Source organism: Oryctolagus cuniculus, chromosome 7 (genome assembly GCF_964237555.1).
Source record: "Oryctolagus cuniculus chromosome 7, mOryCun1.1, whole genome shotgun sequence".
Classification (NCBI taxonomy): domain Eukaryota; kingdom Metazoa; phylum Chordata; class Mammalia; order Lagomorpha; family Leporidae; genus Oryctolagus; species Oryctolagus cuniculus.
The window spans coordinates 31,185,428-31,211,705 of record NC_091438.1 but is presented as its reverse complement, the minus strand read 5'-3'; the positions used below and the strand labels follow the sequence as shown (position 1 = coordinate 31,211,705).

The 26,278-nt window shown below is 52.3% G+C and overlaps 1 protein-coding gene across 2 annotated transcripts in view; it reads right to left on the bottom strand.

The window, feature by feature from the left end:
* Window positions 1–25,162, bottom strand: part of CD247 (CD247 molecule) — an 81,109-nt gene extending 55,947 nt beyond the window's left edge. The window contains exon 1 of one of the 2 annotated variants that reach the window (XM_008263943.4): window positions 24,949–25,162. In XM_008263943.4, coding sequence (XP_008262165.2) covers window positions 24,949–25,006 — 58 coding nt within the window. In that variant the 5' untranslated portion in view covers window positions 25,007–25,162. 2 annotated transcript variants of the gene reach the window in all.
* Between the last annotated feature and the right edge of the window lie 1,116 nt (window positions 25,163–26,278).

Here is a 26,278-nt window from a genome sequence, read left to right as displayed (position 1 = left end):
CATTGGAGCAGGCAGGGGATGTGATGTCACAGGCACCATGTCACAGGTGCCACCTCCATCAAATGGAGACAGACATGGAGTGTAAGAAACATCACAGGGAGACAAGTGGTGCAACATTTGGGCTCACAAAGTCCCGAGGGGCAGGCTCCAAGGAGTGGGGACGGTGGCAGGGAGGCACAACCCACCAACTCTACCCCAGGAGTTTATCCTGAGGAAGCCACCATGGATGGGGGCACAGAGGGGTGCTGAGGAATATCCCAGAGCCACGCTTCAGAACACACAGCGGTGAGAGGCCGGCTGAATGCCAGGCCACCGGCAGAGGGAAATACACTCTGGCACTCCCCAGGCACTAAAATTGAAGTTAGGAAGAATTTGATGACAATAAACATGGCCATGAGTAATTGTGCAGTGCAAAGAACAGTTATAAAATTAAATGCATGGGGGCCAGCGCTGTGACGTAGCGGGTAAAGCCACCGTCTCCAGTGCTGGCATCCTATGTATGTGCTGGTTCAAGTCCTGGCTGCTCCACTTCCGATCCAGCTCTCTGCTATGGCCTGGGAAAGCAGTAGAAGATGGCCCAAGTCCTTGGGCCCCTGTACCTGCGTGGGAGACCTGGAAGAAGCTCCTGGCTCCTGGCTGATCGGCGCAGCTCCAGCCGTTGCGGCCAACTGGGGAGTGAACCAGTGGATGGAAGACCTCTCTCTCTCTCTCTCTCTCTCTCTCTCTCTCTGTGTAACTCTGCCTTTCAAATAAATAATTAAATCTGTAAAAAAAAAATTAAATGCACGTATCCAGGCCTGGAAGGAGCATGACACATACCAATGAGTTCTTGGTGGTGAAATGTGCAAAAATGACTTTCATTTTCTCTGTCCTTTTCTGTATTTTTTGAGTTCCCCGTGGCAAGTATGGTTTGAGCTAGTGAGTTATGACACACGTTATCATTAAGGAGCGCGTGTTTCATGTTCTACAAGCAGAAAGCAAGGCCCTTTCGGTTTGAAGCGTGCTCGGCGCAGTGGCTGCCTTCCAGGGCCTCTTTGCTCAGCGCTCCTTCCCCTTAGGGCTCTGGGGCGGGGAGCCTCTCTCAGTGGTGAAACACTAGTGCTAGATGCAGCATCTGATAGATGAAGGCATTCAGGTTGTAGATGGGGTTGTTTGGAAACAGTAAGCGTTGAGATAAGGTAGGTAGAGAGAGGAAACCTGGCACCACAGGCAACGCAGAGGCCAAGTGTGGGCTGCAGCCCAGAATCACAACCTCTCAGAACTGATCCGAGGGGACACCCAACTCCATCCAGGGCCTGGTTCCACCTCCTCCTCTCCCTGCCCACCCACCAGCCTCAGGATGCTTTCTCAGGGCCAGCGAAATCAAGGCACAGAAGCTCTAGGGATTGCCAAGTGTTTTGACCAAGTGCAGGGTTTTGAACATTTTTTATTTATTTATTTTCATTTTATTTGAAAGGCAGAGATAGAGCCGAAAGAAAGAGAGAGAGATTGATTCACTGATTCACTACCCAAACGTTCACAACAGCCAGGGCTCCCTAGCCTGGAGCCTGGAAAGCCAAGTCCCCCATGCGCGTGGCAGGGACCCAAGTACCTGAGTCGTCACCTGCTACCTCCTGCAGTGTACCTAGCAGGAAGCACTCTGGTATGGAACTGGGGCAGGGAGCATCCCAACCAGTGACTTCAGCACCACCTGGACTGCCCACCCTCCAGTGCAGAGATTCTAACATGCGGACGACGGTGCAGAAGCGTCTCCTTCAGGGTTTGACTGGGGCTGCCCTGGACAAAACGTTTACTGAGAGGCTGACCTCCCTGCCTGTGACCTTCTTCTTCTTCTTCTTCTTTTTTTTTTTTTTTTTTTTGACAGGCAGACAGAGTGGACAGTGAGAGAGAGAGACAGAGAGAAATGTCTTCCTTTGCCGTTGGTTCACCCTCCAATGGCCGCTGCGGCCGGCACACCGCGCTGATCTGATGGCAGGAGCCAGGTGCCTCTCCTGGTCTCCCATGGGGTGCAGGGCCCAAGTACTTGGGCCATCCTCCACTGCACTCCCAGGCCACAGCAGAGAGCTGGCCTGGAAGAGGGGCAACCGGGACAGAATCCGGCGCCCCGACCGGGACTAGAACCCGGTGTGCCGGTGCCGCAAGGTGGAGGATTAGCCTAGTGAGCCGCGGCGCCGGCGCCTGTGACCTTCTATACACCCAGCTGCCCCTGAGCGGTGGGTAGCAATCTTCTCACCTTGGCTACCCTTGCTTGGCCGCAGCAGCTTCTGCCACCCCTCCTGTCCATGGCCTCTCCTCCAGCCCTCCTCAAAGGCAATGGCTTCCCCGGTGCAGCCCAGATGGAGCGCTGTCTTCCTACAGCCCATTTGCCCACATTCCCCTCACCCTGAGGCCCAGCGACTGTGGTTGTTTTTCACAACACCAGGTCAGCTCCGCGGAGACAGCCTGCAACGCCTTGGCATCTCTCTACCCAAATCAGCCTCTTTCCCAGCTTCTGTTCTGGAATGCTCAGGTCCCTCGGGAGTCAGAGGAGCAGGGACATTGGGGCAAGGCCAGGTGGAGAGGACCTGCAGGGAGATGGACGTGAACACATTAGAAGACACCTGTGATCAGCCACGGCCAGGCGGCCACTGGTCTCCCACGGACATGCCTTGGGCATTTGGACTTTCATCTGTCTGCCAGTCATTTGTTCTTTTTAATTTACAGTAACAGAAAACATTTATTATCCACTGTGTAGTAGCAGTTGTGTCTGGGCCTCTTTACATGCTTTTCTTCAATTCTCCCTACAGCTCTTTAAGGTAGGAAGCGGTCTCTTCATTTTCTAAAGAAGCCTGCTTCAGAGAGGTGGAGGAACTCGCCTAAGGCCACATTAGCCAAGGAGTGACAAAGCCAGAACTGACGTTTAGGCCTTGCCTCTCAGATCCAAGCTCTTCTCACTTGCCTCAACCCCACCATCTGGATGGAATTGCAGATGGGAGATGAAGGAGGCATCGGCCCATGTGGGGGAACCTGAAGTCAAGTGGTTGCTCCCCACAGGGTGTGCCTGTGTTCTTGGGGAAGAACCATTCCAAAAGCCAGGTTCACATGTACCCCTGAGGCCGCAGTTCCCCTGAGTGCTGACAAAAGTACTCAGCAGTGGGTCAATTGCTCTCCTCCTGGTCCATTTCATGACCAAAATGAAAGCACACCAAACCGTCCATCATGGCCTCCTCGTCACTGACGGCTTAACCAACAAACATGATGACCTAAACATACTGGTTGTCAACCAGGGGTGCAATTTTCCTCCCAGGTGACATTTGCTAATGTTTAAAGATAGCCAGGGGGCCAGCGCTGTGGCATAGCAGATGAAGCCGCCACCTGCAGTGCTGGCAACCCATGTGGGTGCCAGTTTGAGTCCCAGCTGCTTCGCTTCCAATCCAGCTCTCTGCTGTGGCCTGGGAAAGCAGTGGAGGATAGTCCAACTGCTTGGGCCCCTGCACCTGCGTGGGAGACCAGGAAGAGGCTCCAAGGCTCCCAGCTCCAACTGTCGCAGCCATTTGGGGAGTGAACCAATGGAAGAAAGACCTTTCTCTATGTCCCTCCCTCTCTCTGCCTATAACTCTACCTCTCAAATAAATAAATAAAATCTTTAAAAAGAAGATGGACTTGATTCAACCAGAGACTAGCCAAATATCACAAAGAGCAGCTGTTTTATTTCTGGGCAGTTGTTGCCAGGGTTAAACTGTACAGACTTAGCCCTGATAAGGGTGCCCACATTCTGGTAGGCCGGACAGGGGGCACCGTGTATATTTTTTTCAGCTTGCCGCACTCAGGAGTGGCTGGTGGAATTTACTCAGCCTTCCTTTGGGTTAAAATCAGGAGTGGAGAATTTTTAACTTCCAAGAGGAAACAGAGAAAAATGAAAAGTTTGTGTCATAATGGAAGCTCGGGCACAAAGCTTCCTGCAGGGCTTCTTGCACACCCTGCGCACCCGGCTCCACAGCACGGAAGATACACGCATAACCTGCCCACAGACAACCGGGCAGAGAGAGAGCCTGGGGTCCCGGAGAACAGAACTCCAACTGCAACTCTACTGCGGAGCCATAGTCTAGAGCAAAATCGTCTTCTTCAAGCTTTCCTCTCCCCCCCCCTACACATCCGCGGGGCTGGGGGAGATTTTACCAACAGCACCTGGCCAGGCTAGAGTGCGACCTTCCACGCTCACCTGAGGACGACCACACACGCAGAGGGCGTCTCCCCCATGGGGCACGTGGGTTCTCTTTAGTAGACTTCCCCGCCCCGTGATATCACCGCCTGTGTGAAGCGTCTCCCGGGTGACATTCTATTTCTTACGTTGCACTGGAGAAATATTCTCTACATCATGAAACGGCAGCATTGAACCCAACTTCTATTACTGGCGACCCGACCCGAAGGAGATTCTGGCTTCCAAGGGGACCATGCGCTCAATTAGCATGAGAATGCCAGGGGAGGATTCTGCACCCTGCACTGCGGGGGCAGCTCCCCCTTTCCCGAGCTGCGCAATCTGGACTTCCCTAATGCTTTATTTCCTACAACAATCCTTGCCACTTTTACCCACACTCTGCTCTGTAATTCTAATATTTTCATCCGTCTTTAACAGGGTCCTGGATTTTTACTGTCCCAATCAACACATTTCCAAAGGCTATAAAACGGCTTAAAAGAGAATTTGCCCATCCTTTGATGACAACCAGAGCTGCTGGCATGAATTAGAGAGGTAGCCTGCCCACGTCCATGCTGTTCCTTAGCTTTTATCTGGTGATCTCCAAGTGCTCGCAGCAATGCTAAACACACATGATTTCTCATAATTGCTCCCCCACCTGCTGCTATGCAAAGCAAAAATGATTTTGAGGATGAATGAGTTGTGTAGTGTGTTGTGCTTTTGAGTTCCTGAGAATAGAAACTGCTATGACTAAACTCTCCTAAGCACAGCAGATCGGAGGATGGTTATAAATGTCCTTATCATTCAGTCGCACCCAATTGCATGTTGGTTTTCCACTGCACATTAGTGAAGGGGTTACTGGCATGGAGGGTGCTTCCCGGACAAATGCACGCCATGGTCGTGGTTGGCAGCCCCTGTGTTGTCTTCTTGTTGAGGTCAACCTCCTGCTGCAGCTGTGTGTCTGCCTAACGAGGGCTCTGCAGGTGTCTCCTTGATGCCGAGGGAGGGAGCCGGGCAGAGGTGGGCAGCTGTTTACTGAGGAGGACTGCTCTCAGATGTAGGAATAGAGAGCCAGGCGTGAGACGGGGTGGAGGGAGATTTGGACCCACGCCTCTGGCTTCCGATCCATTGCCCTTAATCAGGGGTTGGCCAAGGACAGCCTGTAGGTCAAATGTGCTTTAGAAAATACAGTTTAATTGGAACATCTCCGCACCCATTCATTCATATGTTATCTGTGGCTCCTCTTGTTTTGTAGTTGTGGCAGAGCCTTATGGCTTGTTAAAGCCTCAAATATTTGCTATCTGGTCCTTTGGAGAAAGAACATACTGACCACTGCTTAACCACTGGGCACCCAGCTGAGGAGGTCCAATGGTAAACATTTTAGGCTTATTGGGGACACCACAAAATACATGTCAGGTCCCTGCCTCCAGAGGCTGGGGGAAAACCAAGTGTAACTACACAGACATTACCTAGTACTACATGAGTTGGATGAAGGCATGAGTCAGCCTGCAAGGATAGCACAGCCCGGGGTGTGCTGCGTGCTGGGCTCCAAGCCCAGTGCTGCTCATGCATTGTCAACTTTGCTCCTCACCAAATCCCTGGGAGCTAGCTATTGCTTCCCACGTTGTACTGATGAGGAGCCCCGAGACTAGAGAGTCTTTCCGTGTCCCAGTAACATACAGCTGGGAAGCACTGGAGATAGTAAGTACAGCTCTGGAACCCAAGCTCATCAGTGGAACGGTGCCCTGCTGAGTGCAGTCACCCGTCTGTGTCCAGAGTCTGCAGATTGAAAATGTCCCGCCCCCCAGAATTGCATCTGTCCTGAACATGTGAAGACTTTTTTCTTGTCTTAGTCCCTAAACTAGGCAGTATTTACTAAGCACTTACATTATATTAAGTATTACGGGTAATCTGAAGATGATTTAAGGTGCAGAGAAAAATGTACATAGATTTATATGCAAATACTGTGTCATTTTGTGTAAGTGACAAGAACATCCACAGAATGCAGTATCTGCAGAAGAGGGAAGAATCCTAGGACCAATCCCCCACTGAGGGTGAATGATGACTGTATAAGGTGCCGTGAAAAATTCGTGGTGGGGCTGACGCTGTGACGTAGCGGGTAAAACTGCCGCCTGCAGTGCTGGCATCCCATATGGGCACCGGTTCAAGTCCCAGCTGCTCCACTTCCAATCCAGCTCTCTGCTGTGGCCTGGGAAAGCAGTAGAAGATGGCTCAAGTCCTTGGGCCCCTACATGTGGAGGACCCGGAAGAAACTCCTGGCTTTGGATCGGCACAGCTCAAGCCATTGCGGCCAACTGGGGAATGAACCAGTAGATGGAAGACCTCTCTCTCTCTGCCTCTCCTTCTCTCTCTCTGTAACTCTGACTTTCAAATAAATAAAGAAATCCTTAAAAAAAAAAGTTTGTGGTAAATACGGATTATGAAAGAATCATGTGTGAATATCAAAATTCTTTGTACCCAAATAAACTAACATAAAAAAAAAACAAATATTTCTGTATTTAATTGAAAGGCAGAGTGACAAGGGGAGAGAGAGAGACAGAGAAAGAGAGATCTCGCATCCTCTAGTTCACTCCCCAAATGATTGCAGTGGCCAGGGCTAGGTCACGCCAAAGTCAGGAGCCATGAACTCCATCTGGGTCTCCCACTGGGTGCATGGGCCCAAGCACTTGGGCCGTCTTCCACTCTTTGCCAGGTACATGAGTAAGGTGAGAAATTGGAAGCAGAGCAGCTGGGATTCGAACCAGCATGCATATGGGATGCTGGTGTCACAGGCTGAACACGCTATGTCCCAAAGACAGCCAGTAAACTTATCTTCTAACATCTTGTTCCCTAGAGCTTTGTGAAGCTTTTGTTCCCAAGAGCTTTTGGGAAGGGGGCGTGGCCAGAGGGCGGGTCTTTGCTAGGGCCAACTTCCCCAGAGTCTGTTCAGAACATCCAGGAGTTACTTGTGTGTGGCCTCCAACCCCAGGCACCAGTGGGTGGGGCTTACGCAAATGGTGCTGGTGTGAGGTGCCAGCTGTAGGGACCATGGCAGTGGCCACTGTGCTCCAGGGGTGGTAACAGGTGTGTATTAAATCCTGCTGTCATCCCATGATAGCACACAGCACGGTGAGCACTTGAGAGAGGCACTGGGGTCCCAGCCGGGCGGCGCCCTGTCCTGACTACAAGTCCCGAGACAAACCTCGTGGTCACAGAGAGCTTCGGTTTTCTCAGCCGTTAATTAAGATGGAGCGCGAAGGCTGACCACGAAGAGTCGTCACAGGATTGAGTGGGTGCCTTGTGGATGCAATTGTGTGTGAGAACACCAGGAAGGCCAGGCAGGGGGCAGTGTCGTTGGGGAGGGAAGCAGAGGAGAAATGAGACTTGGCAGCAGGGGAGGGACTCTGGAACCAGCGCAGGCCCTTTCACTTCAGAAGGTGGTGCCTTCCTGCCTGGTCAGCCACGGACTGGAAGCTCCCCTGGGCTCCTGCAGCAGGAGGGCCCCCATAGCCAGCACCTAAAAACAGGATTGCCTCTGGCCACCAAGTCTCCTCTCCCAGCCCTCCCCGGAGACGCTGCCTAACCCTGATATTCTCTCTCTCTCTCTCTCTCTCTCATCTTCCTTCAGTGGCACAGAAAATCAAGTTTATTCCTAGTCCCGGCTTACAACGGTGCTTTTTAAAAGTTTGTGGAAAATGGAAAGAAAAGATACATGCATTTGCTGTAAATAATGTTTGAAATCCACACATAGTTTTTTTTTTTTTCCCATAATATGCATTTTTTTTTGACAGGCAGAGTGGACAGTGAGAGACAGAGAAAAAGGTCTTCCTTTTGCTGTTGGTTCACCCTCCAATGGCCGCCGCGGCTGGCACGCTGCAGCCGGCATACCGCGCTGATCCGATGGCAGGAGCCAGGTGCTTCTCCTGGTCTCCCATGGGGTGCAGGGCCCAAGCACTTGGGCCATCCTCCACTGCACTCCCTGGCCACAGCAGAGAGCTGGCCTGGAAGAGGGGCAACCGGGACAGAATCTGGCGCCCTGACTGGGACTAGAACCTGGTGTGCTGGCGCCACAGGCGGAAGATTAGCCTATTGAGCCATGGCGCCGGCCTGATAATATGCATTTTCTCTGAACTTTATAAAAAGCATTTGAGGGAACCAGTGTTGTGGCGTAATGGGTAAAGCCGCCGCCTGAGACGCTGGCAAACTATATGGGTGTCAGCTTGAGCCTGGGCTGGCTGCTCCACTTCCAATCCAGCTCCCTGCTAATACAGCTGAGAAAGGCAGCAGAGGATGCCCCAAGTGCTTGGGCCCCTGAGCTCACATGAGAGATCCAGAGATCCAGGCTCGTGGCTTCAGCTTGGCCCAGCCGGGCTGTTGGCAGCCATTTGGAGAATGAACTAGCAGATGGAAAATTCTCTCTCTCTCTCTCTCTCTCCCTCTCTCCTTCCCTGTCTCTCTGTAACTCTTTTAAGCAAATTAAATAAATCTCTTTTTAAAAAGTATTTACTTGGGTGGGGGGGGGCACGTGCTATGATCTGCTAGTTCATCCCCCAAATCCCGTATTAGTCAGGACTGGGCTAGCCAAAACTGGGACCTGGGGATTGGGGACTAGATGCAGGTCTCCCATGTGGATGACAGAAGCCTGGTGACTTGAGGCGTCACCACTGCCTTCCAGGGCTTGCGTTAGCAGGAAGCTGGTATCAGTAGCAAAGCCAGGACTCAAACCCGGGCATTCTGGTATGGGATACAGCATGTGAACTGCGAAGCTCAAGGCTGCACCTAGGAACTTTCTGAAGACCTTGTGTATGCCTGGATTTCAAAACGTTTTGCACCCAAATCATCTTTCAATTCCCTTAACTTCCTGAACTACCCCTGGAGGTACCTGCTTTGCAGACAAGCAGGTCTCTCTAGAGTTAAAATTTACTCAACTAAAAACACATTCATGTTGTCTTTCCTTGCAAGGGCCAGGGATGAACCGTTAACCAGTTTCTCAGTTAGCTACTGACCAGAGAAAGCTGCAGAGAGAAATGGCCGATGCTTAGTGTCTCTTCCCCAAGAGAACACACCGAAAGGATTTCTTGACTCAGAACAGAACTGGAACCACCCACTCTACCGGCAGAGCCCCTGGCAACTGTGACCTGGGAACACAACTATGATCTTGCCAAGGAGCCATGCAGACGGCAGGAGGGGTAGCCGCCGCTGCCACCTGCACTCTCCTCCCATCTGGGTCCCTCTGCCGGGATGTCGCGGTTGGAGCAAGAAAAGGGAGAGTTCAAGCGGGCAGAGCTGTCTAAAACCCAGAGCAAGCCCCAGTCATTGAACACCTGCTCGGATTCATTCTGCGACTGCAGAATGTGCTGGCGATGTTTTTCTAAAGGGCAACCCCGGAGCTCCCGAGACGGGAGGCACCCTCGCTCTGACACACAATTATTCCATCTTCCGGGGCTGAGCAGGGGACAGGGCTGGCTCAGCAACCCGAAACTGGCATCCACGCCAGTCACTTCGGTAGGAGCCTCACAGCCAGCCAGGCTGCCTAGGGTCTGTGCTCTGAGCTGGTCATGTTCTCGCCTCGACACTGTCCAACAGCAAGAGCCCTGAGACTGGTCACGCCTCACCATCAGTGGCAATGAGCCATCCTAGAAACAAACTCTGCCAGGTATCTTAGGAGAGGTGCAGAAGCACAGCCTTGGATTTAAGTAAGACATTCAAATGTTGACTCCAACTGGAATTCGTGTGAGGGCTCAGTGCTGCGGTATGGGCAAGCTGCACCATCCCTGTGCGCCTCTGAGGGGCCCGCTCTCACAGGCTGCCAAAGTGTGTGTGTTCTTCTGGAAATCAACCTTGAAGCAAAGATCAGCGGGTCCATTGGAAGATGATCTCAGGAACTGGATTCCCCCAGAAGCTGCCGAAGTCCTAGCTCTCCAGAACCCATAAAGATGACTTTGTTTGGAAACGGGGTGTTCCCGGATGATCAAGCTGAAATCAGGTCCTAAGGATGAGCCCTAACCCAAAATTTGGTCCTTCAGAAAACGAGAAAGCAGGGTAGAGAGACACACAGACAGAGAACCACGTGCAGGTGAAGGTGGAAATCGGGGTGCGGCAACTACAAGGAAGACCAAAGGTGGCAGCCAAGCCCCCCGGGGTGGGGGCGAGGGAGCCCCTCGCAGCCCCCACCAGGAGCAACCCTGCCGACCTCTTGGTCTTGGACGTGCAGGCTGCAGAACCGGCAAACAGCGCTTTTCCGGATCCGAAGCCACCCAGGTCGTGGTGTTTTGCCACAGCAACCCTAGGCGAGTGACCCCATAGGTGTATGGGGAAGCGGGACAGGAGGGAGGAAGCCGTGGACAGAGCGGGGGCTTCTCCAGCCAGCCGCCCCTCCCAGGGTTCGGGCCGCCATCACGCGGTGCGCATGCCGGCAGAGAGGATGGAAATGGGGGCCTTGGAGCAGCGCCTCAGTCCAGTTACAGCCTTCAGAGGGGGCGGAGCTTCGGAAGCCTCCCCCCACCCCGGGGGGGGAGGGGGCCTTTTCCCTCCTGGTGCTGCCAGGTCCCGGTTCACAGAGCTGGCCCTTCCTGGGGCGATCCTTCTCTCCTCTTTGCAGTAACTGCTCCCGATTTGCTTCCTGCCTTCCTGTACACATCTCTCCCTCACCCAGCCCTCTTGCAGTGCCCTCAGCCCTCAGGCTGCTTAGTAGGGTCCTGCGTGGAGCTTCTCTCCAACTGTATTCTGTGGCCATATAGTGAGAGCTGCCGGGGAAACAGATGTCCGGAGTGTTGAAAGCAATTTGCACAGTGCTGCATAACCATATCCCTCTAGCTTCCCCTTGGGAGTGTGGGACACACATTTGCCATAGAAGGTTTGGAAAACTCCTCTGGTCCAGCAAGCAGACTCCTGGTTGTTTTTGCGGCCTGGTGTCAATATTTTGCAGGGCACAGCTTGGGGAGCAGGGTCACAGAATTCAGTGACCGTGTTCCGGAGGGCTCAGCTCCCCGGGCCATGGGCTTCAAGGGGTGTCTCTGGGCAGATCCCACGAGGGAGGTCCAGACCCGGCCTGGAGGAGGGGTGGGTTACATTGTGAGGTGCCAAGGGCTCCGAGTGGGAGGTGATCCCAATGCCTTCATCTCAACCCCCCTCTGAGGGTGAGAAGTGGGGTCCAGGGAAAGGAGGAGGGCCCACCAGGAGCTGCAGCTAGTGTTTGCTAGTTTCCTGGGGTACAGCTTCCAATTCTTTCCTGCGTATTTGTTCTTTTCTAACTCCCTCCTCCCAGAAGGCCATAGGCCAGGCAGCCCCATGATGGGCTCCCACTGAGAACTCTTGGAGTGGTAGGCTCTACCCCCACCAATGGCCACTATGGTTGGTGGTGCGGCCAGGCTGCTCAGGATAAAGGCCAGCTCTGGTTCGTGCTAGCCGTGTACCTTCGGGCCTCTCGGTTCCCTGTCTGTAAAATGGGGACATCAATAGCAGTGCCACAGGATTAGCTGATCAAACGCAAGTCGACCGCGCGTTAAACAAGCCCCTGTCCGCGAGTGGTCACCGCCACACTGCTCCCATCCCGCGCCAAGGCCGTCAGGCACTTCTTCCTCCCCTCTCAGTGTGTGGGGTCCTTGGAAGCCGTAGTTGTGATGCATCTCGGGGCAGCACCTGACATGAAGCAGTGTGCTTTCTCAGACAATAGCCGGGGTTAACTCATGCCTGGCCAAATGGACGCAACATCTAGGGCTGGACCAGGCCAAAGCCAGGAGCCTGGAATTCCATCTGACTCTCCCACATGAGTGGCAGGAGCCCGAGCACTTGGGCCATCCTCTGCTGCCTTTCCAGGCACGTTAGGGAGGAGATGCATTGGAAGCAGAGCAGCCAGGACTCAAACTGGCATTCTAATACGCTGGTGTTGCAGGCGGTGGCTTAACCCGCCGAACCACAATGCCAGCCCTGTCTTTGATAATATTTCTGACAATGAGTTGTATTATGAAAAATACCCTTTTCATTTTAGGAAAATGACTTATTTTTTTCTAGTTAATTTTAGTCTCCTCTATCCACCCAGCTTGGCCTAACAGGACCCCTTATCTCTGCTAGGGTGCATTTAGCTGCCAGGGACTAGGGGCAGGGGGTGCACTGTCTTTATGGTCACCATGACCCTGGACAGTCTCAGCAGGAAGAGATGCCACTGATTGATGGCACAAAGATAACATTTATCTGTCCCTCCTTGTCATCCCAGGAAGGCCAGGTAGAACGGACTTCAGAGAAAACCCTCAAAAAGAAATCTTTCCCAGACCTAGCCAGCAAACTTGTCCACCCTGGGGTATCTCATCCATCGGTGAGCAGCTTGCAGGAAAATCTGTGTACATTTCTCTGTACCAAAAACCGAGTATGGTGGTCTACTCCATGAAGACAATCAATGAAAACTCACTCTTGAAAATAATTATAAGCCCTCACGAAATGGAAGAATTCACTTTAACTTTCTGTTAGCTAGCACTCTCCAATATTTATATTTCTTTTCTTTTTTTTTTTACAGACAGAGTGGACAGTGAGAGAGAGAGAGAGAGAAAGTCTTCCTTTTGCCGTTGGTTCACCCTCCAATGGCCACCACGGCCGTTGCACTGTGGCCGGTGCACCGCGCTGATCCGAAGGCAGGAGCCAGGAGCCAGGTGCTTCTCCTGGTCTCCCATGGGGTGCAGGGCCCAAGCACTTGGGCCATCCTCCACTGCACTCCCGGGCCACAGCAGAGAGCTGGCCTGGAAGAGGGGCAACCGGGACAGAATCCGGCGCCCCGACCAGGACTAGAACCCGGTGTGCCAGCGCCGCAGGTGGAGGATTAGCCTAGTGAGACACAGCGCCAGCCTCCAATATTTACATTTCAATGTCATTATAATCCAAGGGCTTCATCTAGGGAGTGAAGTCACCTAGTAGGTGGCTGGCATTGTCTTTTTTTCTTTTTAAAGTGCTTGGTTGATGTCTAATTGGCATGTGATGAGACAATTTCCAAATGTAGATATATTCATAGAAGGCACTTGAGTCTTTTATTCATTCCATTAGTCTAACATTGAATGTCTATATGGATAAAAGGCACTCTGGCTCTGTGGTGTGTGTGTGTTTGTGTGTGTGTGTGCATGTGTGTGCACATGTGTGCATGTGATCATAGCTTGCTTTCTGTGTGCCCACCTGCCTGCTTTGCTCCTCCAAGGATGCTGGGTGCAAAGACAACTTTTTCTGCTCTGCAGGGCTGCTTGAGAGCATTGTATGTGAGGCGAGGCACAAGGGGTGCCCCTCGCCTTCTGGCATCTGTGGCCCTGCAGGTGGGCAGACCAGAGCCTGTGGCACCACAGGACTAAAAATCAAAGGACCAAGGCAACACGGCTGGCAGCAGCCGGAGTGGATGCAGACCACGTGAGTGCCCTCACAGCAGCTCTCTGGGGGGCGAGTGACCTAGGCCTCTTTTGATGCCTCTCGAAACAACAGAAGGCTTTGCCCTGCTGGTGGAGGTAGCAGGTCTGTGCTGCCAGGGCCCCGCCGGAGGGTGAGCTGAGCTAACACGACCCAGCCAGCTGCAGCTCTTTTGTGGTTGGCACTCTGAGGTTGCCACTGCTCCGTCACACACACCCAAGGCCCAGGAGGCCAACTCCGGAAACTCCACTTGACTTACAGCAGGGCAGCCTATCGGTCCAGAGGACAGAGGACGAGAGAAGGGATCCGAAGTCCCGAGCCTGCTGCGGCCTGTGCCACTTGCTTACGACACGGCAGATTCTGGTTCTGGTTTGGCTAGTTCCCTAATCTCTTAGGCCATCTCTTCAGTGCTGGTAAAATCCAGGAGTGGAACTTCAGGGTATCTGTGACTCTTTCCTGCTCAGACAGTCGATGACTTTGACACAGGGACCCAGGCTCACTCTGATCATAGAAAACCTTCCCGGTAGGTACTGCCAGCCACTGTTCCCATTGAGGGCAAAACTCCGGTGCCACAGCCCAACCCCCACCCAGCCTAGTCTTGGCATCACCACAACCCACTTCTCACTCCAACAGTAGCCATACTTTACATGAGTGGTGCATTCCTGAAGGCTTTGCAAAATTCAGAGAAATGTCCCATGGGAACAACAAAGGGAAAATTAGAGTCCCATTATTTTGAATATTGCACGAGAAAGCACACTATTGTTTTTGGAACGGCATTATTTCTAATTCACATAAGCTGATTATAATTCCTTTAAGGAGGACTTACTGCACATTCCCTCTGAAAGAATTTCTTTCTTAACCTTCGAAGAGAAGGAATGGAGGTGATAGGAGAGAGGTGAAGACACAGGATCAAGCATAGTGGAGAAAGACCACTGACTGCAGGGGTTTTTCCAGTTAGAGCGTCTACAACCAACCCAACAGGGCTTCTCTCCTTACCCCCCGGAGGACCCAGCAACTCAATACCATCCCATGCAGAATTTCAGATTGGGAGTTGGATTTTTGTTTCATCTTGCTTTTCTTTGAACTTACTCCAGGCTTCAATGCCATTGGAAAATAATCAACCCCAAATGACATCCCTGCACCCCCACCCCAAGCAGCCAAATCCTCCCTCTGTCCCTTGACACACAGCAGCCACTCCGTGCTCCTCAGAGTGCCTCAATGCCTCAAGGGAATTTTCTGAAGAAGCTAAGGTCTCAAACCCAACCAATAATTAGACCAGCTTCCAGGCTGAGACTTCATATTTAGAGTCTGTAGCTAGAAACTCGCAATATGTTATCCAAACCAAGGAAATCAAGAAAGTGCTAGAAAGATCAAAAATGGCTTCCCAAATCTTCCCCTCATATCCTCCTGGCTGGCCCCTCCGGATTGAAAGACTTTCTGCCTCTGACTCTATCCACAATCCATTTCTGGTTCCCAAGTAGCTCCCACTCCAAAGTGAGATTACAGAGCTTTGAAAATCAAAGGCACCCCCCACCCCACTCCAATGAGCCATTCCCTAATGAGACGCTCAGTGGAAATAGAAGGGGTTTGCTTGAAGGCAGCCTCTCTGGTAGAATTATGGATGGGGACATTTAACAATACAGCATTTGCAATGGGCAGGTGAGAGCTGGCCAAGGTTTTCAAGGGGATTTCACAAGCCAGGTCAGCAGGGAGATGGATGGGTGAGCAGTGGTGGATACAATTATTTGACTTTCTGAGCTGTTCTTTTGAAGCCTCCATGCTTAATAGAAAGAGAAAGAATAATCCTCTTTGCCAAGCTTTTGTAGCTCAATCTTTATTGTTCCCATCAAAATCCAAAGAAAATGGGCAAGATTCATTTTGTCCAGAAAGCATTTGTGTATCTTATACAGGTCTGGGCTTTGAAGCGTTGATGGTTAAGTGGGAGAAAAGACAAAGATTTCTCTCTACTCTCGGGAAATCAAAGGAGGAATTTCTGAAGCTCTCTAGCCTAATTCAAAACAGTCCTGGGTGGTAACCCCTCAATCTGCGCTCCCTTTTGCTACTCAACTCAGCATGGAAATTAGCACGGACTCACAACACAGGGAAAATCAGACCAGAGCAGAAAGAAATGAGCCTGAAGGCAAAGTCAGCCTTTCTCTTAAAAACCCAGACTATTCTTTCTGGGGCCAGGGAGACGCTTTCTTTTCATTGTGGACTCTCAATCACTGAGCGTCCCGCTCTGAGACTCGGGTCTGGTGAGTGGACCAGCTGGGCCAACCATCCACAGCACCATTCACTCGACCTGGGGCATGAGGTTTGGTAAATATTTGCGCGTGGAGGAGTTGAGCGGCAGCCAGTCGGGTTAAGTCATCCGATATTGACAATGACAATGTGCTTGTGTCAACTAACTCCAAGGGCCAAAGTAGGTCATCAGAAGCCACCTCGTTAGATTGTTTGCCAATCCACCCTGAGGATGGGAAAGCAAGAAAAGCAACCACACGTATTTTGACTATTTTGGCCAACATCCACAAGATGGCCAGTGTGGGTAGAACTGGTGAGAACCTGGGGAGTTGGTAACATTTTCTGCTGACGGGTAAATGTTGCTGAAACTGGGGGCCCTGGGCCTCCGCCACGACAACAGCTCACCCCAGGGAACCATTGGGGTTGAGTTTTTAACCCTGAGTTCTGAGAACAATTTTTCCACCTTCTTGTGTCACTTTGAGGCTGGTATCAGTGTCAACAATGGGTCTGGGAGATCCCCACAGATCTGGCTGCAGGTTTGAGGGGTGGGCGGGGTTTCCACAGGTGGAGGTGGGCAGAGGGGGCACTCGAAGTAGGGGAACTGAGGAAAAGAAGGTTCAGAGAAGGAAGGACAGCAGGGACCACTGACCCGAGAAGCCCATGCACCTGTGAAGAAGCCCCTCCCACCTCCCACTGGAGATTCTGGCTTGAACACAAGTATTCTCGTCCAGCCCCACTGCTCTCCTGGCCAGACTGCCAACTGCAAGCTTAAGCAGTGTTTGCCTTTCCTTCTACAGAGCTCTCCAGCTGCCACCAAACTCCCCTTAAGACATGAACCGTACTCACAAGACCTCTCGTGGGTGCATACGAAAACCTACCTGTATCCATCAGCATGAACCCATCGGCATGGAGATCAGTGTATGCTTGCACCTGCATGGGGGCCAGCCAGAACACACACACAAATGCGCAGCGGCACACACCCCAGCGTGCACACACTGGAGCACAGACCCCGCACTGCGCCAGAGCAAGCAGGCGCACACACACTGGCAGGCACAGTTGCCCGTGCTACACCGACCTACACGCTCAAGCTGCTTCCATGATGGATCCAGGTGGCTCAGTGGCCTTCTGCCTGCAACAGGCTACTCTGTCAGTCAAGCACCTGTGGCAATCTTCACTCGGCACCGCCCCCCCCCCAGCCTGTCTCTCCCACTCTCCCCCCGTAACAACTCTTCTCTCTAATTCCCCACCAACACTCCCAGCCTAGATGGTGAACGGGCAGGTCCAGCTTAGTGTTGTCATCCATATTGTGTCTCAGAGGCAGTACAGCGGAGCATGGCGGGACAGGTGAAATGCAGAACACACGGTTGACCTTCTAGCGTCTATGTCAAAACAGGGGTGTGGGGAGCTGCTTCGCCCCAACTGCTATGTTGGTTCACACACTCAGGATGTCCGCCCCACCACCCAGGCTGGCAGAGCCGACAGCACCTCCAGCCCCTCACCCCCAGAGGTGTCCTGCTGAAGTCCTGAGTGCAGTCCCCTCTCCCAGCCATCCTCCCAGCCGGCTTTGCGGGGCCCACTCTGAGCTGCAGGGGTTTGAATATTCAGCTCGTCCATGCTTCAGCATGGTGCTCTGAGCAGCCATTTTCTCCTTGTTGTATGCTCTGCCCCAGTCAACAAACAGCACAGGGGTTTGTCTTCCCCGAGCCCTGCCTTGGCGGATGCAAGAGGACTCCAGGATAATATTTGACATAAATAACTACAGCTTGATTATCGACATTTGTCATTCAAAGGCAATTCTCCCATCCCTCAAAGATTTAGTAAAACAAAACAAAACAAAACATATCTTGCCTCAGAGTCCGCTTATAACGGTTATGTACTTTTCTTAGAAAATCTCATCCCCATGAAACCCGCTACCTTGAGTAAAGAGACATTCCTACCAAACAGATGGAATACAGGCAACTGTTAAGGGACAAAGCTGCTTACATATGATTTCTGTTTTTGCATAAGTCAGGTGAAGGGGCCGGTGCTGTGGTGTAGCAGGTAAAGCTGCCGCCTACAGCGCCAGCATCCCATATAGGCGCCGGTTCGAATCCTGGCTGCTCCACTTCTGATCCGGCTCTCTGCTATGGCCTGGGAAAGCAGTAGAAGATGGCTCAAGTCCTTGGGTCCCTGCACCCATGTGGGAAACCCAGAAGAAGCTCCTGGCTCCTGGCTTCAGATCAGCTCAGCTCTGGCCATTGCAGCCATTTGGGGTGTGAACCAACAGATGGAAGACCTCTCTCTCTCTTTCTCTCTCTCTCTGTCTCTGCCTTTCAAATCAAATAAATAAATCTTAAAAAAAAAAAAAAATAAGCCAGGGTGGAGGGGTTAGAACTTGTGCATAGAGGAATGGACAGAACCCCAGTTGAAGACCATCCCTCTCAAGGAAAGCTCCAAAATAGGTATGTTTAGTAAGAGTAAAATGAGAAATGTGGATTTACCAGATTTGGGGAAAACTTGATTTCAGAAGGATATTCATGTCAGAGAAAAACATGGCTCTATATTAACAACCACCGAACACTCGGTAGAAAACATACAATGAAATTCCACAGTAGCATAATTACTTCTGCATTCAAAAGTGAGAAAAAGTGATCCTTAGTGCTTACCAAAGGGAATACCTTTAAAATTCTGTTTCAAAATTCAGTCTCGCAGCACTTGACACTGCAAACCCAAGAGCCAGGCTCTGTGGGAGCAGCCGGGAGCTTGCCCAGACGCGCGTATGGGGCTGGGCCTCCTCTTGGGCAGCTCATCAAGCCTCTGGACCTCTCTCTCTCTCTCTCTCTCCCTCTCTCTCTCTCTCTCTCTCTCTTTTTATTTGACAGATAGAGTTAGACAGCGAGAGAGAGAGAGACAGGGAGAAACGTCTTCCTACCGTTGGTTCACCCCACAAATGGCCGCTACGGCTGGAGCTACGCCGATCCAAAGCCAGGAGCCAGGTGTTTCCTCCTGGTCTCCCACATGGGTGCAGGGACCCAAGCACTTGGGCCATCCTCCACTGCCTTCCCAGGCCACAGCAGAGAGCTAGACTGGAAGAGAAGCAGCCGGGACTAGAACCCGGCGCCTATATGGGATGCCGGCACCGCAGGCGGAGGATTTACCAAGTGAGCCACAGCACCGGCCCCCAGCCTCACTCTCTTGATTCACATAAAGAGAATCCCCCTCCTTCTCTGCTTCTGCGCATCGGAGGGCTACAAGGATTGGAGAGGCCAAGGTTTCAGAATGCACTTTGCACAGGCGCAACGTGTCTGTATTGAGAAAAAGTGGCCGGGCCTGGACGAGGAGCCTGCAGATCCTTGTTGTATTTTCCCCACCCTGGAGCCCAGCGATGACTTTCTGAGTAGCACAGATCATCCCAGGAGAGCAAAGGGAACAAGGAAATCTCCCTTTGCTGCAGCCTGCGATCTGCTTTCTCGCTCACAAGGTCTTTGTGTGGCCCCCAAGACGTCTGCAGCCACTGCACAGGCGCAGGGGTCAGAAAACTCTGGGTTGTTCACAACACAGGCTCCCGCTAGTGGGTTCACGATAGTGTGGTAGGTGCGGGTCCAGCTAAGAAAGTATTTCGAGTGGGAGGGAAGAACGAAGTTTAGGTTTGAAATTCTGACAGCCGATTCCAGAGCAGGGCAGTGGGGATTATTCCCCAAAACCATGCAATTTCAACTCCACACAGAATTCGTCCTGTAGCCAAAAGACACAGGAGCCGGTGCTGTGGCGTAGCAGGTAAAGCCACCGTCTGCAGGGCCGGCATCCCATATGGGTGCTGGTTCGTGACCTGGCTGCTCCATTTCCGATCCAGCTCCCTGCTAAGGCCTGGGAAAGCAATGGCAGATGGCCCAGGTGCGTTGGGAAACTGAGGCACACCTGCTCACAGCTAGGGCTTTCCAAGCACCTAGACCGCAGAGGCCCGTCTAGAGCACACCTGTAGAACCTTGCAGGAGGTACACGTCCCTACCACTATCAGAGGAGGAGGAAGAATGGGGCTCAGCCAGAGGGCAGCCCCCCGCTCACAGGGAAACGCTGCGGAGGAACCCGGACTCAGAGAGCCACAGCTCTCTGCCGCGGTCACCTCCCCGCTCCCTGCCTGCTTCAGAGGCGACACAAACACAAACAGACAGCCACAAAAGAGTTAGAAAAACACTTGGTTTTCAACAGAAGTCTAGAGCATCCTGCGAAATGCTCTTTTACTTTAACTGTCCTTTCAATCCTCCATCCTAGATTTGTCCAAGGAAGGAACGAAAGCTACATATGGAAAGATTGGCCAGCAGGGTTAGTTATAATAACAAACACTAGCAGTAGTTTAAATGACCAACGATAAGAACATCATGATGAAAACACGGGAAGTTTGCATAGCAACGAAAAACTTCACGGAGGCCAAGCGTGAGAAACAGTGCTTCCAATAAAATATTCAGAAAAAAGCATATGAAATTGTTTTGTATGCTAACAACTATATAAAGGAATGCATGTACTTGGGACCCACGCTGTGGCATAGTGGGTTAAGCTGCCACCTGCGATCAGCATTCCATGTGGGCACTGGTTCGAGTCCTGGTTGCTCCATTTCCAATCCAGCTCTCTGCTAATGCACCTGGAAGAGCAGTGGAAGATGGCCCAAGTACTTGCCACCCATGTGAGAGACCTGGAAGATGCTCCTGGCTCCTGGCTTCAGTCTGGCCTAGCTCCAGCTGTTTCAGCCATTTAGGGGGTGAGCCAGCATGGAAGATTTCTTTCTCTCTAACTCTGCCTTTCAAATAAAATAAATAAATCTTTAAAGAAATGCGTGTACTAGAGCAGGCACTGTGGCATAGCGGGGAAAGCTGCCTCCTGCAGAGCCGCATTCCATATGGGCACCAGTTCAAGTCCCGGCTGCTCCACTTCCGATCCAGCTCTCTGCTATGGCCTGGGAAAGCAGTAGAAGATGGTCTATGTGCTTGGGCCCCTGCACCCATGTGGGAGACCTGGGTGAAGCTCCTGGCTCCTGGTTTCAGATTGGCTCAGCTCCAGCTATTGTGGGCTTCTGGAGAATGAATCAGTGGATGGAAGACCTCTCTCTCTCTGTTTCTGCCTCTCTGTAACTCTGCCTTTCAAATAAATAAATAAATCTTAAAAAAATAAAAAATAAATGCATGTACTTATAAAAAAGTTTAAATAGAATCTAAAGAAATAAAAATGGAGTTATTGAGCTAGCTTGTTATACATTTTTTTAAAAAAATTTAACTTCCTTCAATGATTTTATTTTTGTTAAAATGCCTCAAATTAAGAGGGAAAAAATGACATCTACTTGAGATACATCTTCAGTAACCTACATCAAACAGTACTATCACGGTTAAATAGGCTGCTTTTTCTTTTCTTTTCGTATTTTCAGGTGATTGAATTATTAGGTATTAGAATTTATGTCGGAATCCACAAAGTCTTCTTTTTTCTGCCTTGGTGACTTGCATTAGTTTATTGATTTGTTAGTCAATGATTTCCAGTGCTGACAGCCTTACTTAAAACTCTGACCTAGTGTTAAAGCCAAATAAGACAAATGAGTATCTTTATTTTTGAGACATTTGTTAGTTGAACCACTTGAAATTATCTTATTTTTTTTGTAGGCCCAAAATAAGCAAATAGAGTGAATGTCATATGGCCCAACCAGAAAATAACGGCAGGATTTTATCTCGGTCCAGCCTTGCAACTCCGTTTGAGCGATTCTATGCAAGCACACTACCCCAGCCTCTCTGCTCTATAATGGCTAGTTCTTGTCCTGCTTTTTAAAGGTATTCTTTAATACTAAGTTCTCTTGAGGTTAAGTTCAAACAATGCCAGACCCATACATCCCCCAAAGTAAACCGCTAAAGTTAATCTAATCACAGTGACCCACCTTGATTGCCTTCACTCACCCACCTTTTAATTCATTCAACAAACACTAACCGACCCCGATGGCACATTGACTCTGCTAAGGGTTAGGGACACAACACAGGTGCTTCTCCCGCAGGGAACTCAAAAGTTGTGTTGCATTCAGTTTTTTTTTTTTTTTTAATGCTGGAACACATGGCCGTGTACATGCAGTGGCAAGAGTGACCATTTGGTTTGCACTACCAGGTCAAATGACTGGTCTAATGAATTTCTTAAGCACATCGAACATTTCATCATATTGACTAAATACACCATGGCCTGTGATGTCGGCAAGAACCAGCCTCGGTCCAAGCAGAGCTGAGAAATTTGTTTTGAACTGTTTCTGGTGTGGATCTCCTGGACGAGCTAATTCATAGATAAAGCTCAGGAGAAACGGGCTTCCCTTCCAAGTGCCGGGACCCTACTAGATAAGCTACAAGGTGCGGCACTGGGTGACTTTGGGAGCGTGTATGTCCAAGAAACACTCCGTCTCGAAAGAACAAAAGCAAAAATGAAAGGGTTGTTTAAATGAGCACAGCCGAGGCGATTCCCCATGCCAGGGCTCCCCAGGGCTGCTCCTGGGGCAGCAGGTGTCACCCCTTGGCCAGCAAGTCTGAGAAATGACAAGGCAGGAGACACAGGCAGCTCACCTGGACCAGCAGAGCCTGGAGAGCAGAGGGTAAACCAAACCGAGGTGAAGACACCGCTGATGGAAAACTTGTTACGGGCATGGAGTCCACCTCCCAGGAGTTTTTAGCAAAGAGTTGGTGCGCAAGACGCTTTCTTGAAACGCCCGGTCACTGGGGGACCTGCACCCACTTTTTGGCCTCTGAAGCTGGGCAGCCAGCCTGCTCACTGACAAGCAGGTGGACTTTGCTTCTAACTTCTTCCCCCTCCACTGCCCGAATCACACCTTTCTCGGACATGCTTGCACTTTGGGGAATACTAGCATACAGGGTAAGCATTAGAAGCACCAGGAGATGGTGGGAGGAATGCCCACCCTCTGACCACCAGAAGCTTTGAGCCCCCAGCCAGATGGGACCGGGACGGGTTGGATTTCACCGAGCTGAGAACAGGCCGCAGTGTGGAGAGCACACTAAGAACCCCAGCCAAGGGCTTCCGTCTCCTGTCCTTGGGTTTTGAGAACAAGACGACAGCCCAGGGTGTGCTAATCAACACCACTTGGATTTATTAGCTGTCGCCTCTGTGTTGGGAACGCTACGTTCTCGTCCCATCTTCACCTCTCAGCAAATGAGGTATCTTAGCCTTGCTTTAGACGTGAGGCACAGAGAGGGTGAGTAAAGCCTAAGGCTGCACAGCAAGGAAGTGACCGCACTGGGGCTCCATCCATGATGGGCTCTTCCCACCGTGCCCAGCTGAGCGCGATGCTTCCTAACAGCTGAGCCGCTCACAGCCCCGGGCTTCCTGAGGCTTTGTGTCGGAGCTGCCCATCCTCCCTGGAGAAAGGACCCAGGCCACTGCGGCCACGGGGTGCCTTAGTGCCCGGGCGGGGCACCAATGAGGGGCTGAGGGCGCCATCTTAGCTTCTTCCAGCCTCAGGCCCCAGGCACCGTCTTGGCCACTCCTGTGGACCAAAGAAATGCAAATGAAAAAAGACCTAGTTATAATGGAGAGGTCTTCAAAGAGTTTGAGGGTTGGGTTGCTTGAGCAAGAAGAGGGAGCAGGCCTTGGCCAAACCCTGTCAGTGAGGGGCGGGGGAGGCCCCTAGAGCACACGTTGCCCCCTCCCCCTACCGTGTGGCCCCCTGGCCTTCTCTCGCCTCATTTGTGACACTCGGGAAAAACTGCTGTGTGTCGCTGTCAGCCCACACGTGCTCAGCTTCCACAGGCAACACGCACAGGCCCACCCGGCAAAAACGCCAATCCATCTTCCATTCCTCCTTTGCATGGGCAAGTGCACCACGGCCCCTCCTTGTGGGCCAGCTGACAGTCCCTGCTCCTCGGAGGTTCTCGCCCAACCTCACCCTGCCCCTGCCCCGGAAGCTCCAGAGCCCACTGCTGACAGACGGATGGGGGAGGAGGCTGAGAGGAAGATCCCTGCAGAGCCCAAAGGTCTCCCCCGACCCAACCCCGGGCAGCCTCCCAGGCCCGAGGCCCAGAGTCTGCAGCTCTTGGCCTCAGCTGGGTCCGCCTGAAATCCCAGGGTTCCCAGTTGGTCTGGAGTCTCAGGGCCCCTGCACATGTGACGGCTGCTCTGGGCTTGCCCTGGCGCCCTCCCCACCCCGACAAGGCCGGGCAGATGACTCACCCCCACCCAGCCTTGCCAAGAACATGGCTGTGATCTTACAGAAAACCCCACCATACTTGGTTTCTCAAAGGCCAAGTGGGCAGGGTGAGAGGAGTAGGGACAGAAGCGCCACAGGCCTCTCCTGCCTACCCAGCCTCGTTACCAAGCCAAAGCCTACACCCAGCAAAGCTCTACAAGGGCAGGTGGTGGGGGTGGGGGGAAGGGAGGGCCCAAGTATGGACCCTTCCTCCTGCCCTTGATAGCTTTGCTGGCCTGGGATGCGTGCGTTCACGGACAGCCCTGGGTCACTGGGGCAGCTGAGACAGGCCGACCCGGGAACGGATCGCTCGGGCCGGGGTTGGCGCAGCACCCTGGGCTGGCTGCCTATCTGTGCTTCTGACGACGCACGCCACTTCCCGCCTGAGCTGACAAATATGACATCCCCGAGGCCATCGGGTGTTTCAGGGCAGCCAGGGCTACTGGCCATGGCGCTGAGTGACCAGGGCGATGTTCCAGTGGGCAGAGGAGGAAGGAGAGGGCAGAGTGGCAGCACCAGCCCAGAGGGGAGGCTGGGACACCTGGAGGCCAGGAGACGGTCGCAGGGTGGGACACAGCCCAGCTCCCGCCGCCTCCCGCCCGCCCGGCTCCTGTTAAATGCTCCCCGCTGGGCCTGACTCCGTTGCTCTTCCGCCTTCTTCCTCTCCAGTCTCCTCTGACCTCCCTCCACACACACCCGCCAGCCTGGCTGCACAGGCTTTGTCTCTCTCCTCTGTCCCTGGAGCACTCCACGCCGTGGGCAGCTGTGTTTTCAGCAGCAGGCTCAGAACCGATGCCCAGCTTGGCTGCAATGCAACAGATGCCTGCCCAGGGCCCGCCAGGATTTGGAGAGACAGCATTTCCTCCCGACTCCTACACACACACACAAACACACACATAGACTTTCTGAGCATTCCCTGCCATCGCCTGCCCCCGGCCCCCAATCCTCGCCCGGGACTTACCTGTAACGGGGAACTGGGCCTTCAGCACGGCCGCGATGACCAGAACCTTCCACTTCATCGTGTCCTTGCCCCCCAGGTGGTGCCAGGGCCAGGGACCGAGGCAGCCGCGGCTGGGACGGCGACCACGAGAAACAGACTCTGCTCTTTGTGCTGCGGCTGCCTCGTCAGGAAGGGGAGGACCTGCACCTGCCCGCGGGGGCCCAGCAGCACGCACTCCTCCTCTGGGCTCACAGGCAGGAAGCGCTGGAGGTTTGAGGGTTTGGGGTGTTGGTGTGTGCACCACTTTGTCTGAATTGTGCCCATTCTCTCAACTGGCCATTGTTTTCTGTGCCTCCTGCCTCCCTCCCCCAATTCTTTGCCAGTTTTGATCTAATTCCTGTCTTGATCACCCGTGTGGGTCCCTCGGTGAGTTCGAATCCCCAGTGCAGGTGAGGAGAGTCGCTGTTTGCCTGGGCCCTGGCTTATTTTGTGGAGGGTGGCCAGAGGAAAGAGCTGTGGGCTCGAAGTCAGGCTGAACACAGGGATAGACCCCTTGGGCTCCGGGGCGTCTCTGCCTGTCACATACTTGCTGTGACTTGGGTAAGTCGACAACAGCTCTACACTTGGGCTTCCTTATCTACAAAGCAAAGAGCAGGAGTAGATCAAAGCTGCAGAGCTGAACCTGACCTGAATTTGGAACACGACACGGTTGGAACTACTTCACCTTACACAGTATTTTAAACATGTTTGTTAGCTGCCAGGCTTTGAATGATTCGTAATAATAAATATGATTAAAACCTAGGAATAAATTAAAGGAAAATTGTAAGATCTAGACAAAGCAAACATTTTCTCTAAAGATTTATTTATTTATTTGAAAATCAGAATTACACAGAGAGAGAAGGAGAGGGAGAGGGAGAGGAAGAGGGAGAGGGAGAGAGGTCTTCCATCCACTGGTTCACTCCCCAATGGCTGCAATGGCCATGGCTGGTCCAATCCGAAGTTAGAGGTCAGGAGCTTTTTCCAGGTCTCCCATGTGGGTACAGGGGCCCAAGGACTTGGGCCACCTTTTACTGCTTTCCCAGGTCATGGCAAAGAGCTGGATAGACGAAACAATCTTTAAAACATGATAGAACACGGCTGGCGCCGCAGCTCAATAGGCTAATCCTCTGCCTGTGGCGCTGGCACACCGGGTTCTAGTCCCAGTCGGGGCACCAGATTCTGTCCCGGTTGCCCCCCTTCCAGGCCAGCTCTCTGCTATGGCCCGGGAGTGCAGTGGAGGATGGCCCAAGTGCTTGGGCCCTGCACCCCATGGGAGACCAGGAGAAGCACCTGGCTCCTGCCTTCGGATCAG